Source organism: Heliconius melpomene, chromosome 10 (genome assembly GCF_056956725.1).
Source record: "Heliconius melpomene rosina isolate 202511_hmr_F chromosome 10, ASM5695672v1, whole genome shotgun sequence".
Classification (NCBI taxonomy): domain Eukaryota; kingdom Metazoa; phylum Arthropoda; class Insecta; order Lepidoptera; family Nymphalidae; genus Heliconius; species Heliconius melpomene.
In genome coordinates, this window is record NC_140398.1 from 17,112,773 (window position 1) to 17,128,821 (window position 16,049).

At 35.9% G+C, this 16,049-nt stretch overlaps 1 protein-coding gene across 3 annotated transcripts; it reads right to left on the reverse strand.

The window, feature by feature from the left end:
• Window positions 1–32: 32 nt before the first annotated feature.
• On the reverse strand, window positions 33–15,940 carry LOC146535994 (structural maintenance of chromosomes protein 6-like). 3 transcript variants are annotated; one of them, XM_085191962.1, is made up of 16 exons: window positions 15,847–15,940; window positions 12,561–12,722; window positions 12,060–12,304; window positions 11,398–11,642; window positions 10,675–10,872; window positions 10,169–10,362; window positions 9,629–9,772; window positions 9,180–9,307; window positions 8,067–8,651; window positions 7,710–7,880; window positions 7,327–7,514; window positions 4,436–4,604; window positions 2,817–2,927; window positions 1,930–2,091; window positions 1,442–1,575; window positions 33–804 (listed from the first exon to the last, which is right to left on the reverse strand). In XM_085191962.1, exons 3-16 carry the CDS (start codon window positions 12,228–12,230, stop codon window positions 768–770), a joined length of 2,637 nt encoding a protein of 878 aa, XP_085048088.1. In that variant the 5' UTR covers window positions 12,231–12,304; window positions 12,561–12,722; window positions 15,847–15,940; the 3' UTR covers window positions 33–767. The 3 variants fall into 3 exon arrangements, with proteins under 3 accessions (XP_085048088.1, XP_085048086.1, XP_085048087.1); XM_085191960.1 differs by lacking the exon at window positions 15,847–15,940 and adding an exon at window positions 13,271–13,596 and having other exon boundaries at window positions 34–804; XM_085191961.1 differs by lacking the exons at window positions 9,629–9,772; window positions 15,847–15,940 and adding an exon at window positions 13,271–13,596 and having other exon boundaries at window positions 35–804.
• Between the last annotated feature and the right edge of the window lie 109 nt (window positions 15,941–16,049).

Sequence of the window (16,049 nt, forward strand, 5' to 3'; positions counted from 1 at the left end):
TATTTATTTATAGAAAATATAAAACTTATTCTTGTAACAAGTATATTTAACATTTTCATCTTTAAAAAGAGAATAACGTACAGTAAACTAACTAAAAAACCGTTTCTTATTCAAAATTCTTAGACAAAAAATTAAACAATAACAATAAATGATTGTTGCTTTTATTTCATACAAATTCAATTATTGAATCATCTAATAATTATGGAAATTACGTACTTTATATAAGACAAAGGTGTGGTTATGGGCTTTAATCAGAATAGAATATTGTTGTATATGTTCTTTAACAATTTTAAATTATTATCACACTTTAAAAAAATGCATGTGGGAGCGGATTTGATATCATGTCTCTTGGAAATCATCCTAATCATCTGCTTCAAAGCGGGTTCAAATCCCGTTAGGTTCAAATTATAAATGTTTGAAAAAGAAAATGTATTAGAATATTATTAGATCGTCGTTTCTAGTATCGATTTTTGTTAGGAAAAAATATTGAATTTCCAGGATTATTATATCTATATCATATCAATAACTTAATATTATAAATCACAACGTGTAAAGTTATTTGGTAACTTGATTAGCCAATACATTACCAATATATTATTGTAAACTAAAACTACTAGTCTTCTTCAAAATCAAAGTTTTGTACAATAATATTGAGATGTAGAGGCTGCTTGCTTTATAGTACTACAAAGTATTATTTATTAGCTTAATGATTTAAAGCTACAAAAATAGAAAAAAGGTGATATTCCGTTATTCGTCAAAAACAGACATTAGTTAGATGTACTTTGTGTGGGTATAGGGTCTAATCTGAAACAAAAATAAATTTTTGTATTGATATCAGTTAATAAAAAAATGTTTATATCAGCGTGTGTCCTTATAATGTGTGTGTACTAAGTCTGGCCATAAATGCTGTTACAATTAAAAATAAACGAAATCTTATAAAAAAGCAAAAGTAAGAAATTCTGTCCGAAAGAAAAAGATTTTATGTTGGCTGATGAAGATAGCACCTGGAATCGCGGGAGTATTTTAAAATATAACTTAGAATTTGCAACCTGTAAGAGACGTACTGGTCGTTTCTTAAGTCATAATTTTGATAAGAATAGGGTGGTAAAAACAACTACTTTAGCGGTACGGAAAGGGTACAATTTTGTAATGTAACCTCACATTACAAAATTGTTTACAGATGAGATTTGGTCTTTTCAGCAAGACTCGGTGCCGATACATACAGCTTGATCTATCTAATCTTAGTTAGAAACTGGCCGTCATCTAATCCTGATCTTAATTCACTGGATAATGATTTATGGATAGTTATAAAGAGTTAGGCTTACTCAAATGCCATGCATACCTTACAACATGTGCCTTATATGTGTGCGACAGTTTGTGGGTTCGCTCTGGTGCAGCGACAAAGTTGTGTGTGTGTGTGTTTTAGTGTAAGTGTACTCACGTCTGTATGTCGAGGTCGTGTGCGGCGCGCAGCCCGTCGGGTGCGTTGGGCGTGATGAACACGTACTGGCACGAGGGGCGCTTGCGGGCCGCCTCCAGTAGGAGGTTGACCACGGCGCTTTGGTTCAGACCGTCCTACAATTACATAATATAATTGTGTGAATAAATAATAATGTAATTAATATAAGTGCAACTAAAAGACATTTAAATTTAACATTTTCAAATTACGCACGTTTTTGATAGGAACGTCAGACGCCATGTTACTCTGCTATGATAACGTCAGTTTTTCTTGTAAACAATACTTTATGTAATAGAACGGACAAATGGATAAAGCGTTAACATTTTGTTCACAAAACGATGACGTCAACAAGTAGTTAAATTGAGAACAAAAATTGTAAAAAAATAGTTTGTTATTTTATGAAGTAAAAACTAATTTATTTCAACAGCACATTTTTTAGATTTTATTTGTATATTAAAAATCAAACATACTAAATAAACATCAAATTCATCCATAAAGAAGAACGGCAGATCCACGCAGTCCTGTAACGCTAGTAGCAAAGCGACCATAGCGTAGGTGGTCTCGCCGCCCGACGAGCGCCCCGGGGACTCCACACTCAACGTCCTGGCTACCGGGTCTATGTGTAAAGTACCCTGGAGAAATTAAAATAAATAAATCAGCTTCACGCTGTATCCCGCACACAGCAGGCTAGGCAGAGGAAACCTAGTGTTAAAAGTTTTCCCCACTTTCCGCCGAATTCTGGAGGCATTGTTTGTTGAGTGGCGCAATATATCACTAAGAGATTTTCAGCGCGTCAGCAGCAAGGGCATCCGGCACCGTACGGGATTCAAACCTAGGCTTGCTACCGGCGATCGGGCTGGAAAAGAATAGACGCAAACGACCACTACTCTCTAATATAATATATACTAACAGCCAAGCGCATGGTCCAGTTCTTGACCTATGCTAGGATAGCTTCACAATAATTTATTTTTCGAATAATCAGTTAGTTAGCTATAGCTGACTAATGAAAAGTTTTTACGCGTATTAATATTTTTTGAGATGTACAGTAAAAAAAATATTTTTTATACACTAAATACAAGACAGTTGTTAAGTTAATTTTTGGAGCAATTCTATGTGTGTAATTGTTTGCTTTGTTGAATAATAAAGGGAATTCCAGTGGGTAGGTTGGAATTATGTATAACAAGTTTAGTTCATGTCAGGCTACTTAGCTAATACAATACTTATTGTGAACTCAGTGTTTTACATACGTTACATATCTAATAAACTGTAATTTTAAAAAATATATATTTTGCATTTAGAGGATTCTGCGCTGACGCCGACAATATACACATAAATAATTAAAAATAAATGAATGAACCTGTATTTTCCGCATATGCATAATCTTCGTTAAGCGGTTCTGTACATACAGTATGACCGCCTTCTGTCGCGCGAGGCACGTCTTCTGATGCCGGCGCACCATGCTCGTCATCTGAAGTAGTATATATGTTAGTGTGTATGTGATATATTGCAGTCTCAATTTGACCCACCACCAAGAGACCGTTTAGGTTTAAATTTATATTACGACTTCAGTTTTGATGACGATGAAATAACATATAATCATTACTATTAATTAATTTTGTTGCTAAATTTGCACTAACTGTATAGCTAATTGATGTTAAGAAGCTTATATAGAAGAAACTGTAAACGGTGATAAATTAAGGTTATTATTATTATCTAGGGTACATATTATATTAAGTGTACAAAAATATTTCCCGTAGTTGCTCGGTAACCTGTAGAATAAACGGGGCATTCTAAAGAGGGTGAAATTTTAAAAGAACAATGTGATGACGCCTCAGTCTCAAGTTACGGCGAAACGCTAAGTTTTGATGTAGCTGATGGCGAAACCAGTATAAAAAGTGGAATACGAAGTCTGAAATGTGGTAAGGAAGCGGGAACAGACGGAGTTACTGCCGAGATGATCAAATATGGTGGGCCACGCGTCTTGGACTTGTCCTGGTGTTTGTGCATACTCACGGAAACATACTTGGCCGTCAAGCAAAAAGTTTTCTGTGCTTTTGTTGGCCTGGAAAAGGCGTTTGACAGAATTTTGAGAACGAAATTATGAAGATACTACCCCGGCACGATGTGAGCGGACCCTTGCTGCAGGCTGTAAAGTCTCTTTACAGAGATCACTCAGCCTGCGTGCGAGTAGGAGCTGGCAAGTCGTCTTAGATGTCAAAATCCAATAGGGTGTTAAACAAAGATGCGCCATGTCAGCTTGGTTCGTCCATTTGTAATTGGATAGCTGTGTAGTATACTGCTGTAGCTGTGTAGTAGTATTTTCAGTAGAGATGGCATGGGTGGAAATTGAAACGTCAGCACAGCTGCACGTTTGCCCGCACACAATGCAGTGTTGGTGGCACAATGCGATACGTTGGTATAACCGTAGAAGAATGAAAGACAGAATAGCAGGTACTAATGAGGATGTCATGGAGAGAATGAAGAAGAACGTGCTCATCTGGTTTAGACATGTCGAACGAATGAGTGACGGGAGAGTGGCAAAAAAGATTTATGATGGAAAAGCGGTAAAGGAGAGGGAGACCTCAGTTGACCTTCGAAAACAGTGGAGGAAGGTCACATAAAAAGCATGAGGATCATCTAGAGAGTATGCACGAAGAGGTTGATGACAGTGGACGAGTCGAAAGAAGTATGTAGAGACCATAGCCTTTGGCGCACCGTTCTCTCACTTTCTCACTACCTCGCTAGGGATACATGTTACATAGGGATTGTAAAATGTATCCCTATTACATCCCTATCCCTGTTACATACGGATGTATGTTATGTATTACTAATACCACTGAAATATTATTAAATCTCGACGATCTTATTTATTTATATCTTTTCGTTCACAAAAAATAGGAATATTTATTATAATAAAAAGTGAATGTCCAAAAAGATACAATAAACAGTATGTCTTAACGCTAGGTACCCTCGCACCTCGTGTATGAGGCGATCAAGGTCGCGCAGGTAGCCGGCCACGACGGAGTGCCGCGCGCGCGCCCGCGCCCGCTGCTCGGCCGCCTGCGCTGCGGACAGCGGCGCGCGCAAGTACGAGCTTATCTCTGCCTCCTTTTGCTGCAGCAGGTCCATGACTACGCGCTTGTCTCTGCAACAAGTTACTCAGAATTAACATAAAAATAAACCAAAAATTACATTTACAAGTATATCACAGAAAAAACATTACAAGCTCATATTTGAAGTCAATAACATACAAAAGGAATGCATACACTCATTTTAACACATTAAGTTCCAAAATTTCGAAAATAAATTTGTAAACTTTTATAAGTCACATCCAAAATTCTGCGGAAAAGACGAACGGGCGTGAAGCTGAAAGAGAAAAGTCACGTGGCCGTTCAGCTACAATTACAAAATTGGTACGAAACCCTGGGTGTGGTAATCCATCCGTTTCATTCCTGAATTTGCCGAAAAGTATAAAAACCACAATTTTTTCGTGTAGCAAAAAATATTAATTATGCAGGACAGAGTATTTTTGAACTCCATCCAAAGGTCCCTAATAAACCATTATAACAATACAAGATTTTAATTCAATAGATATATGCCATAACATTTCTAAATATAGCAATTTTAGCAGTAACACTGGGTGTCATGTTGTTATGACGTCAATTCGTCTTGTAAGCAAACGCACTGGTAACCTATCGATGGCCATTGTTCATTTGATGTGTTGTTTATAAAACAGTAGGACGTCGCATCTAAAATATGCATTAGGAATTTGAATACTTTGACAAGTTAAGATTAATTCTGTTATTTTTTAATTTAAACTTTGTCAACTGTATATTTTTAGATAGGTATATAATTTTTGATATAGAGTAAAATATTCAATCGCATTTTGCTCGAGTCTAAAAACAAATTTTCAATTTCAGCTTAGTTGGTAACCAAGAAATGGGTAAAATGTAACTTACAAAATTTGATTATACACGGAAAAAAGCCACGTTCTCCCCTTTCCTCACGGATTCGCTACATTGAATATGGATTGCCAGAACTAAATATCGCACTTACACTGAAAATAAATGACTAATTTCCCAGTGGGAATCGAACATTTATTATATATACAGTGGGTAAAAAAAGTATTTGCACACCTAATTTTTTTGAAGTTACACCTAGAAAAACATAGAATGATTTCAGTTAATTATTGTATTTAATAACTTAATCTATATATATTTAGAATTGATTTTTAAAAATTCTTAGAAAACAGAAATAAAAAAATTAGATGGTAAAAACACCTTTTTTTAAGTCAAATAAGTATTTGCACACCAACCATTCCCTAGATACAATGTTATTCCCGAGACATTTTGTCACATTAGGTAAAATGTGAACATTGTATGTATACATGTGAACATGGGGAAACGTATTCTAATATCGAGACATTTGTTTAGTGTTCAGAAAAAATCTTGAAGCCAACATGCCGAAAGAATTTGAACTGAAGAATTTGAATTATCGACGCGTGAAGAAATTATTTTACTCCGTAATGAAGGTTGAACTTATCGCCAAATCGGGTCGGGTCAAATTTAAAGTTAAATTACTCGACTGTATAGTAAATTATAAAAACCCGAGAAGAAATGGGTAGTGTTGAAAATAAGGAAAGGTCCGTTCTTGCGAAGAAGCTCAGTACGAGAGAAAGGCGACAAATTTTAAAATCGGTACAAAATAAACCATTTACAAGCGCTTAGACTTTAGCAAATGATATCGCGTCAAGTTCAGGTAAGGTTGTCTGTGCCCAAACTGTAAGAAACGTACTGGGTAATGGTGGTCTTCGTAGCAGAACAGCGAGGAAAAATTCTTTCATAAGTGAGGCCGATATAGCAAAAAGACTAACTTTCGCGAAAGAATACTTAAATACCCCTTTAGAATTTTGGTACAATTTTATTTTTTTCTGACGAAAGCAAATTTTATCTTTTTGGAACGGACAGATATACATTTGTGTGGCGCAATCCAAATACTGAACTTCAGGCGAAACATGTGCATAGTACAGTCAAACACGGCGGTGGTCTTGTGATGGTTTGAGGCTGCATGACAGCAAATGATGTGGGAAACTTGACTTTTATCGAAGGAATAATGAAAGCAGTAGATTATGGTAAAGTGTTGCGCGATATTTTGTCTTGCAGCGCATCGAAATTAGGCGTAAGTGAGACATACTACTTTCAGTAGGACAATGATCCTAAGCATACAGCTATGAAAACCTAAGGAATGGGTGATGTACAATGTCCGTAGAATGCTGAAAACTCCGCCATAAACGCCAGACATCCACCCAATTGAAAATTCATGGCATCTGCTGGATTAAAATTTGAGGAAAATGAAATTTTTAAATAAAAAAGATTTGAAGGGTGCTTTGGTGGAAAAATGGGCTCAAATCTCGATTTAAACAACGTCCAAATTATTGGAATCGATGCCAAGGAGATTTCAAGCCATCACTGATGCTAATGGAATGCACACAAAATATTAAGTGTCTTTTCTTTCATTTATTATTGATTTTTTTTACAAAATACGTACAAGCCGGTTGGTGTGCAAATACTTATTTGACTTTAAAATATGTGTTTATACCGTCTCATTCTCTAATTTCTATTTTCTGAGAAATTTTATTAACCAATTCGAAATATATATAGATTAAGCTATTAAATACAATAATTAACTAAAAGCATTCTGTTTTTTTGTAGATGTAACATCAAAAAATTAGGGTGTGCAAATACTTTTTTTACCCACTGTACATCGCATTTATTGTTACTCGACGTCCCACACCTGCGCCACAGTGACCTCTTGCAATGAATAAACTAAATATATGAACGATAAAATAAAACAAATATATTATATACCTAGGATTTTCAATTCTTGGCCCTGTTTTAGCGACTTTGGCAACAAGACGTTCCACTTCGATTTCACTTTCTTGTATTTCTGTTTTCATTTTGTCTAAATTCGCTTTATATACGTCGATCTTCTTCTTTAAAATCCCTACTTTCGACTGGCTGTTGTTTAATTCAGATTCTTGTTGTTCAATTTCTTTCTACAAAAAATAAGCTTTACAACATTTTTAATGAATTAAAAAAATTGTGATGTGAAAAATTGTGACGTGAAAAATTGAGCTTGCAAGACAGTTTTACTAACTAAGCTGGTGAGAAATTCAACGGTTGTTCTTTTTACCCGACTGCGTGACGTCAAGGAGGGTACTTATAATGTATGTACTTATGAATGTACTTGCCTCAGCTTTTTCTATATTAACATTAACAGTTTGCAGTTGAGTTATAACATTTTTGAGATCTCGCTTTATCTTCTCAATCTCGGCACAAGTGCTTTGTCCACGTTGTTCGACTTCGCTCAACTTCTCTCTTTCCGATTCTAATTTTTCTTCAGTTAAGTTTAGTTCTTCTTGCTGAAAGAAAAAAATAATTTACAATAATAGGTCTGAAATGTCAATTTTAACAGAGCAAGACACCGCAGCGGCGCAGCGTCTTGTTGTACTGGCGAGGGTTGTGGGTGGAAGTCCAACTAGGGTAATTAAATTATTTCTTTTTTATTGCCTTGGCAATAATAAAAAAAGATGGCTGCTCACACGTACCAGCTGCGCCAGCTGCGGTTCACGGTGTTGCGCCAGCGCGTCCTCCGCGCGGCTCAACGCCACCTCTTGCCTCTGCAGCTCCGCGTGCAGCGCGCGCCTCGCCGCCTGTGCAGCGGCGCGCGCCGCGCCAGCCTGCGCCAGCGCCTCCGCCGCTTGCTGCTTGGCCGACTCGGCTCCCGCCACGCGGGCAGACAACTCCCCAGTGCGCCGACGCAGTTCCCGCAGAGCGTGTTCCTGGTTTGTATATAAGTAGCGGACGGGCGCCGCCTCACCGCCGTAGCAGCGGTAGCGCGGCGCGGGGCGGTACTCGGCGCAGTCGGCCGTGAACACGCGTTTAGTATGGGCGGGCGGCGGCGGTGCGCGGCACAGACGCATGGCACTGGCGTCGTCCCGCACCAGCAGCACGGCCTCCAGCTCCAGCTGGTCCACCAGGTAGTTGTGCACGACGGGGTCGGCCACGCGTAGCGCGCGCAACGCACACACGGCGCCGACTGCGTGCGCCTCGCGGGGGCGCGTGTCGTGCGCGCACGCGAGGAACTCACTGTACGACACGCTCGGGCGCGGCTCGCGAGAATTCGCGTACACCTAACCGTAACTTGTTATGAACCTTTTATGTTTATCCAAAGTCAAAGTATTTAAACTCAAATGTGAATTGAATGAATGAATTTTTGTCAAATAATAATGCCTGAGACCTGTGAAGAACCGACGCAAAAAACTCAGCGGATTTTTTTTTTTAAAACAATTATTTATTAGTGACAATGATACCTTGCAAAAATTCGAATGCAAAATCACGAAAGCATTCGTAATTTTATATTTGAATTGGCCACCATGAGAGAGGTATTAGAAAGGGCATAGCATAGCAAAAAGATAATGCTATGTCCTTTCTAATATTTCTAAGAATATGTGTACAAAGTTTTATCATAATTGGTTGAGTAATTTTGGTGTGAAAGCATAACAAGCAAACTTACATTTACAATTACAATATTACTATAATAATTTATTTAACAGATTATAAAATAAAAAATTGTAATATTTGAGACCGCCTTGTAGCAGCGGCACACCCCTTAACTATAAAAGGGGGCGGTCGAGACTCGTAACACATAGAAAACAAACCTCTCGGATTAAAGCATAAAGTTTCTGCGCGTCATCATTGTTATCGACGCAGTAGGATTTTATGGAGGCGCCTAGAATATGCTCCAAGGCACTGCTCCACGTCTCGTCCTCCACTGACAAGTAAGCACCTACAAAATAATTCCCATTACTGAGGTACTTGTGAATATTATAAAGGCACATAATAATATTTTAAGCACAGAGACAGGTGAGCATGGGCTCAATTAAAGCATACAGGTTCAAACAGTCTTACTCAAGATTGCATCGGGACCACGTAGTTGATTAATGCAAGGCAGAACATTAGTACACTTACTACTTACACTACTTTGTAAGCATGTTACAACGCATGCACACGCACTTCAACACGCACAGACACAGTACGCACCGATGGGGCCGGGGCCGCATTCACCCTTTCACACGCGTATACACTCACGCACGCACACAGTACGCACCGACGGGGCCACGCGGCGGACGGCGGAAGTGCCCGGAGGCGGCGGCGTCACGCACGCGCTGCGCCAGGCGCGCCGCGCACTCGCCGTACGCCGCCAGCGAGCCGCGCGACCGCTGCAGCGAGTGCACGTTGCGTTCTATATCCGCTGTTGTGAATATTATTCATATATTTCCGTATAATTTCTTATTCTGATTTATGTTTTATTTCACGTAACAGGGTATTTAGATGTGGTGAATCTTACTCCATACTTTGTCTTTAGTAGAGGACTAATACAACACAAATAGTTACATGGAATGTAAGAGGAAGGATGGGTATAAAAAAGTACGCAGAAACCGCGGCGGTTTGACGATCCGTTCTCTCTGGCTACCCCACTAGGGATACAACCTGAAGCTAAAAAACTGTAGCGACAATGTGATCCCCATTTTATACACATATAAAACTGAAACACATTGTTCAAAATCACAGCATTATACTCTGTTTATCTACAAAAACGAAAAAACCACCCTACAACAGGGAGTCAACAGTCACTACTACTACCTACCTAGCTCCTCCTTGGTGGCCGCGAGTCGGCGGCCGGCGTCGGTGTCGTCGCCGCGCGCGCGTTCGTGCGCCGCGTCGGCCTGGCGCAGGTGGTCGTCGGCGGTGCGCAGGCGCGCGCCCGTTACGTCAACGCCGCGCCGCGCCGCCGCTGCCTCCGCCGCCAGCGCCGTGCGCCACGTGGCCGCCGACCCCGACCTAGGTAGAAAATATATACGATACAACGAAAGTTTCATATAATTCCTAATGAGTGGAGTCTGAAAATAACTTCTTATGACATAATTTTAACTAGCTATCTAACGCTTGATACTTAAAAGCGAAACTACCAGGAATTTTAATTAAAAAAATAATAGCATCAAAAACTGTCAATAAGAGACACTTAAAAATATTCATCTCTCAAAAATAGCACAACCAGGCTAACTTACAATATATGCTAGTTTTTAAAAATATTCCATAAAACCCCATCACAATTGTAAAATATATTTGTTTAAAAATATATAATATACTAACATAATATCCTGTATTTGTCTTTTGAATTCTTGAACTTTAGTTTCCTCCCTCTCAATCACTTTCATTGTGTGAGTTTTAGAATTTTTTGAATTAGTAAAATCTATTTCCAATTTACTTTGCATATTTTCAAGCCGCTCTTTCTCATCTTTCAATGAATTCTTTTCATTTTTTTCTTTTTTTTTTCTGTTTTTGATCTCCCTGTTACAAAATCATAAATGTCTTAAAAGTGCCATATCTTTCAAGAAAAAAACAGATGCCTATTTAAGATCACTTTGTTGCCTGTCCGTCTGTCACAACCTTTTTCTATGAAAATTGCAATGCATAATCATAAGCTATAAAATAAAGAAAAAAAAAATAACAAATATTTGTAATTTGTATAAACTTATATTTGTAATTAATATCAAATATGCAAGGTGGGCTAGGGGAACATGGGAACCTAATGTCAAGACACATTGTTCAAATTAAAACATTTAAGTCACCCACACAAGGTTCTTTTTACTAAAAGAAACATGTGTGGGTGATGAGTATACTCATATACTCCCATTGCCACATATGTATATATGAGTATACTAATACATATGTGGGATACAGTCTGAAGCTGGAAAAAAATATTACTAAATAATAATAAAGTGATATGTGCTCAATTGGCCCATTCATAATGCCATAAACAAAGAACCATACCATACTGTAATTATTAAATAATAATAATAAAAAATATATTACTGTATTTTTTCACAGCCTAAGCTGCTTGTGATACGAGAGAGTGTATGCTGACATTGTTCCATAGCATCTTGTAGTGATTGGCACTTCTGTTTTTCACTTTCAAGTATACACTCCTTCTTGGCCACTTCACTCCATTTCAATTCTTGCTCCAATTTTTTTTTCTCATCTTTATTCTTTTCTTGTGTATTATAACTCTCCATTATTTGTTCCCATTTCTTTATTTCACCTTCCAAATCATCACATATCTGAAAATAATATAAGTATAAATCTATATGTTAATGCTACAAATATGGCTTCAATTTATGTTTAGGGGAATGAGTTATTATTATATTTTACACATCATCACTCTGTTAATAAGACAAAGCACAATATTGATATCCAGCACCTCAAAATGCAATGTCCTGAAATTCTCAGTCTCTGACTTTATGACAAAGACTGATTTAATCAAGGTCTAAAGGCTCTTGCAAGTTTGTATAAAAGGTGGTATTTCTCAAAAGTTGACATAGAGGTAGATAGTAGATGTTTAATAAGAAAAAATTTAGAGCCTAGATTGAGGAAGAATACTAGAGTCCAAAAATACACTCGAAAAATGTAGCTAACAGCAAATATTTAATAATAAATACTAATCTAAAATATATCATACTAAAAAATATAATATTTACCTTTTTTTGATGTTCCCAAACTTTCTTTGCTTTTGCACAATTCTCAAGAGCATTCTCATAGTAGTCCTCCGATTGAGCAAGATTGGTTGCTCTTTTAAAGAAATCATACTTTTCAGTGTTTTTTTTTCTATCCATAAATTGTTTAGAAAGTGTTTGTGGTAGTACTGACATTGGATTATCTATTTGTATGTTGTGAGCTAACAAAATTGCTTCTAAAGTTGCATATCTTTTTGCTTTCACTTCATCTAATTAAAAAAACAAAATTGATGAAATGAACACTCTTCATTAATGCTTTTATTATACATGACAAAAAGTAATAAATAAAACAAAATAAAAATAGCGTTTATTCTCTGACTGAAGAAAAAAAGTAATATAATGGGCCAAATCCAAACATTTAAATAACTTTATTCAACACAATCTATTATTATTTAAGATCAAAATCAACAATCTTTTTTAAAAATAATGTTCAAATAACAAAGAATATTACAACTGAATACTTACCTGATGCCGATTTAATAGTGTAGGTAGAAGAGCCAGAAGAAGCAAGAATTTCACGTATTACTGTAATATAAGGCCCATATTCTGCTGGTTTGTATGCATTTGGACCACTATTTTTTAATCTGATTTCTATGGAAGCAAATTCAGCGCCACTTTGTATATATTCTAAAAAAAATAAGTTAAATGATAACAACAAATTAACCATAGTTTTTATGAAATTATAATTTACTAGAGGACCCGAACGCGGCTACGCCCGCTGAAACTATACGAATATTTATTAAATATATTTATGAAATTATTTTCAGTTTTCAATAGAGAGATGCGTTAAGCAAGCTCATTTTGGGTGACGTTTGTGACAAACTTCGCAAATCGTTGCTTAGCAACGCGACCATTGTTGATAACATGGCAGAATAAATTGCATGTCAAATTAATAAGTATTTTAATATATTGGTATGTATCGAAAATATTACAAATATGAGCAAAAAAAGTATCCTATGTTCATCCCGAGACCCTCGAGTATCTCTATATGAGTATTTTATCACAATAAAATTAGCGGTTTGGCCCTGATTGCGTAAAAGACAGACAGACAGAGTTACTTTCGAATTTATAATATAGGTATGGATTGTCAATATATATGTCGACATTTAGATTTTACATCTACTAAATATAAATGTTATATATTTTATTAGGTATAAATTAAAGTAACTATTTACGTTTTATGTGTGGAAATCTTAGCGTATTTATAGCTCTTCCTCCAAGTCCCAAAATCAAGGCATCAAGAATACTACTTTTGCCGCTTCCATTATGCCCAACAATAAATTTGATACTCTTATCAAAATTCACTTTGAGGTACTTATGACATAAGAAATTCTTAACCACAAGACTCATTATGGTGCCATCTCGAAGTTCCATGTTTTTTTAATTTCTTACTTAATTACAATAGTACTTTATAACTTCTATATTATCTTTTCAGTTTTAGAGAGTACTTTTAAGTTTCAAATTTGACGTTATACGGTAACTTTCAAGTTTGACGTTAAAGTTTGAAGTCTATAGGCTACAGAGCATATAGGCTTGTAGAAAATATCGATATGTTGCTATTTTTAGTCAATATATTTTAATTCGAAATCTCTAAAAATATCTAATATGAAAAATTATATATTCATCTAAGTAAAGTCATTAGAATACAAAAACTGTAAAGAATAGGAACAAACAGAAACAAGGTAGCTATTTTGGCAGCTGAATAACTGAGTCTCGCTCGATATCTGGCAGTATAAATTTTACCCTATTAATAAACAACCTTAATTAAGAGAAATACTGGCTTTATAAAAAGTATACTGATAAATATACTGTTTGATATATATATTTATCTAAATACATTATAAAACGAAGGTTTCAAGTAGAACAAGTAAAACAAAAGAAGTTTTCAAGTAGTGAAATAATGACTTATTAATAATTAATTCGATTCTTTCTGTTTATATTACAACTGTTTTTATTCTGTTAGTAAAATAAAACGTATCGTTAAATTTCAACAATGTCTCGAAATTATGTGAAAAGCGGATAAAGATTATGATAAAATAGCCTCTGTTTGCCTTTGCAATCAAAACACAATTAATATAACCATATTTTCCATATTTTCTGTTTTTCTTTAGATCATAAAAAATGTTCCCTTCACTTTCAAAAAAAAAGTTAATAGGTTCATTTATTCTGAAAATTGATATATACGAACATAAAAAAATATTTTCATATTATTAATGTCTACATGTCATGCAGAAAAACTATTCTAAAAAGAAGCGAAAAAATGTATATAAGCGGTTTAATTGGCAGAATATTTAGAATTGTTAAGTAAAATTGAATTTACCTACTTACTATTTGAAGGCTAGCCACACACACACACACAAAATATTATTGTCAATATAATATTGGCAATAATATTGTTTAATATATGGCCCCAAACACTACACAATATTATTGACAATATTTCGTCGTAAAATCTAACGCAGTCACTCAGTAGCTTAATTTGTGTGCGGACATGTTAAATCTAAAATAGATAGAAAGCCATTTCTTTACTTATTGCATTTCGCTTACTTACAAGAAACAGGCAATCATTTTTTTTATCAAAGACAAGATGAGAAAAAAAACTGAGCTTAATCTTGTTAACATTATTAAAGAAATATAACTTACAAAGGTCATTCATGAACAGTGACACAAAGTGTGGCTGTAAACGCGACTGGTTGTTTGTTCGATTTCCACTCGAGGAAATAAAGAATTTCATATTTTTCGCTCTGGTATCTAGGCAAAGGGCAGCGTTGACTTCCGTCACTCAACACGCAATGCCACCAGAATTCAGTGAAAATTGGGGAAAATGGCAAAGGTATTGTTTTCAACGAACGACTGCTTAATACCACGATGAAGAATGTTAGTCCCTTCATTATGATAATTAATTAAATTATACCCTTAGGTTTCCTCTTCTGCGTGCGGCGTACAGCGTGAAACTACTTTTACTAAAAGAGGATGATTGAAAAAATATATATATTGTAACTATCACTATTTTTCTCGACCTTATCCCAATACTATTCTTCAATAGATGTATTCCATAGCTCTTGATAAGATTTTCATGTTTTAATAAACTCTATTAAATATTGTTTTAACGAACTAACGTGATTCTTCGTAATTCCACGGAACACACAACATTATTTTCGCTATTCACACTGTTTTCGTCCATCTATACATATAATAAAAAAAGTAAAAATAGCATGTCTGTACATTGAATATATTTACAATTTACAGAGGGAGGTTCAGGAACAGTAATAGAGCCCAAATCCACAAAAAAAATGTCTGTTTATTTGTCTCTTTGTACACGCTAATCTCCGGAACTATTGGACGGATTTGAATGAAACTTTTAAACTTTTTATTATACAACTATTAAGTCTAAGCAACATTTAGGCCAGATTTTCAAAATCTGGATACCTGATGTGGAACTTTGACAGCCTGTCTAAACTATAAGAGATATAAATATACTGCCTTGGGGAAAATTGAACAATATTACAAACATTTTCCACCCACATAACAAAAATGAAGGTCTGGAGCACCTAACGTGGAACCCTAGCAGCCCATCTAATCTCTAAGATATAAATATAGCGTCTTAGTAAAAGTTGATCAACATATCAAGCATTTTTTGTCCACATAATTAAAATGAAGATCTGGAGCAGCTCTTATGGAATGCTGCTGAAAAAGATGGTGTTAAATGAAATGAAATTTAAAATAACATAATAATTTAAAATAGGAGTACCTCCACGTGGTATCCATGAACAATCATGTAGTTCAAGCGAGCGAAGCCACAGTCGGGCCGCTAGTCCTTAATAAAAAGCATAAGCGTCCGCTCCCATTGAAGTCTTTTATTCTACTAAATTATTTCCGCGCGGCCACACCCTACAATATTATTGACAATAACCATGCCTTCCCCGATATTGACGTGGCAAAAACAGAATTTTT

Coding starts and splice junctions, on each gene's coding strand:
- LOC146535994 (XM_085191960.1), bottom strand. CDS start 13,469: ATGGAACTTCGAGATGGCACCATAATGAGTCTTGTGGTTAAGAATTTC. Junction 9,773..10,168: donor GGCCACCAAGGAGGAGCTAG/GTAGGTAGTAGT, acceptor TATTCACAACAG/CGGATATAGAACGCAACGTG. Junction 805..1,441: donor CACGACCTCGACATACAGAC/GTGAGTACACTT, acceptor TTTTTGTTTCAG/ATTAGACCCTATACCCACAC.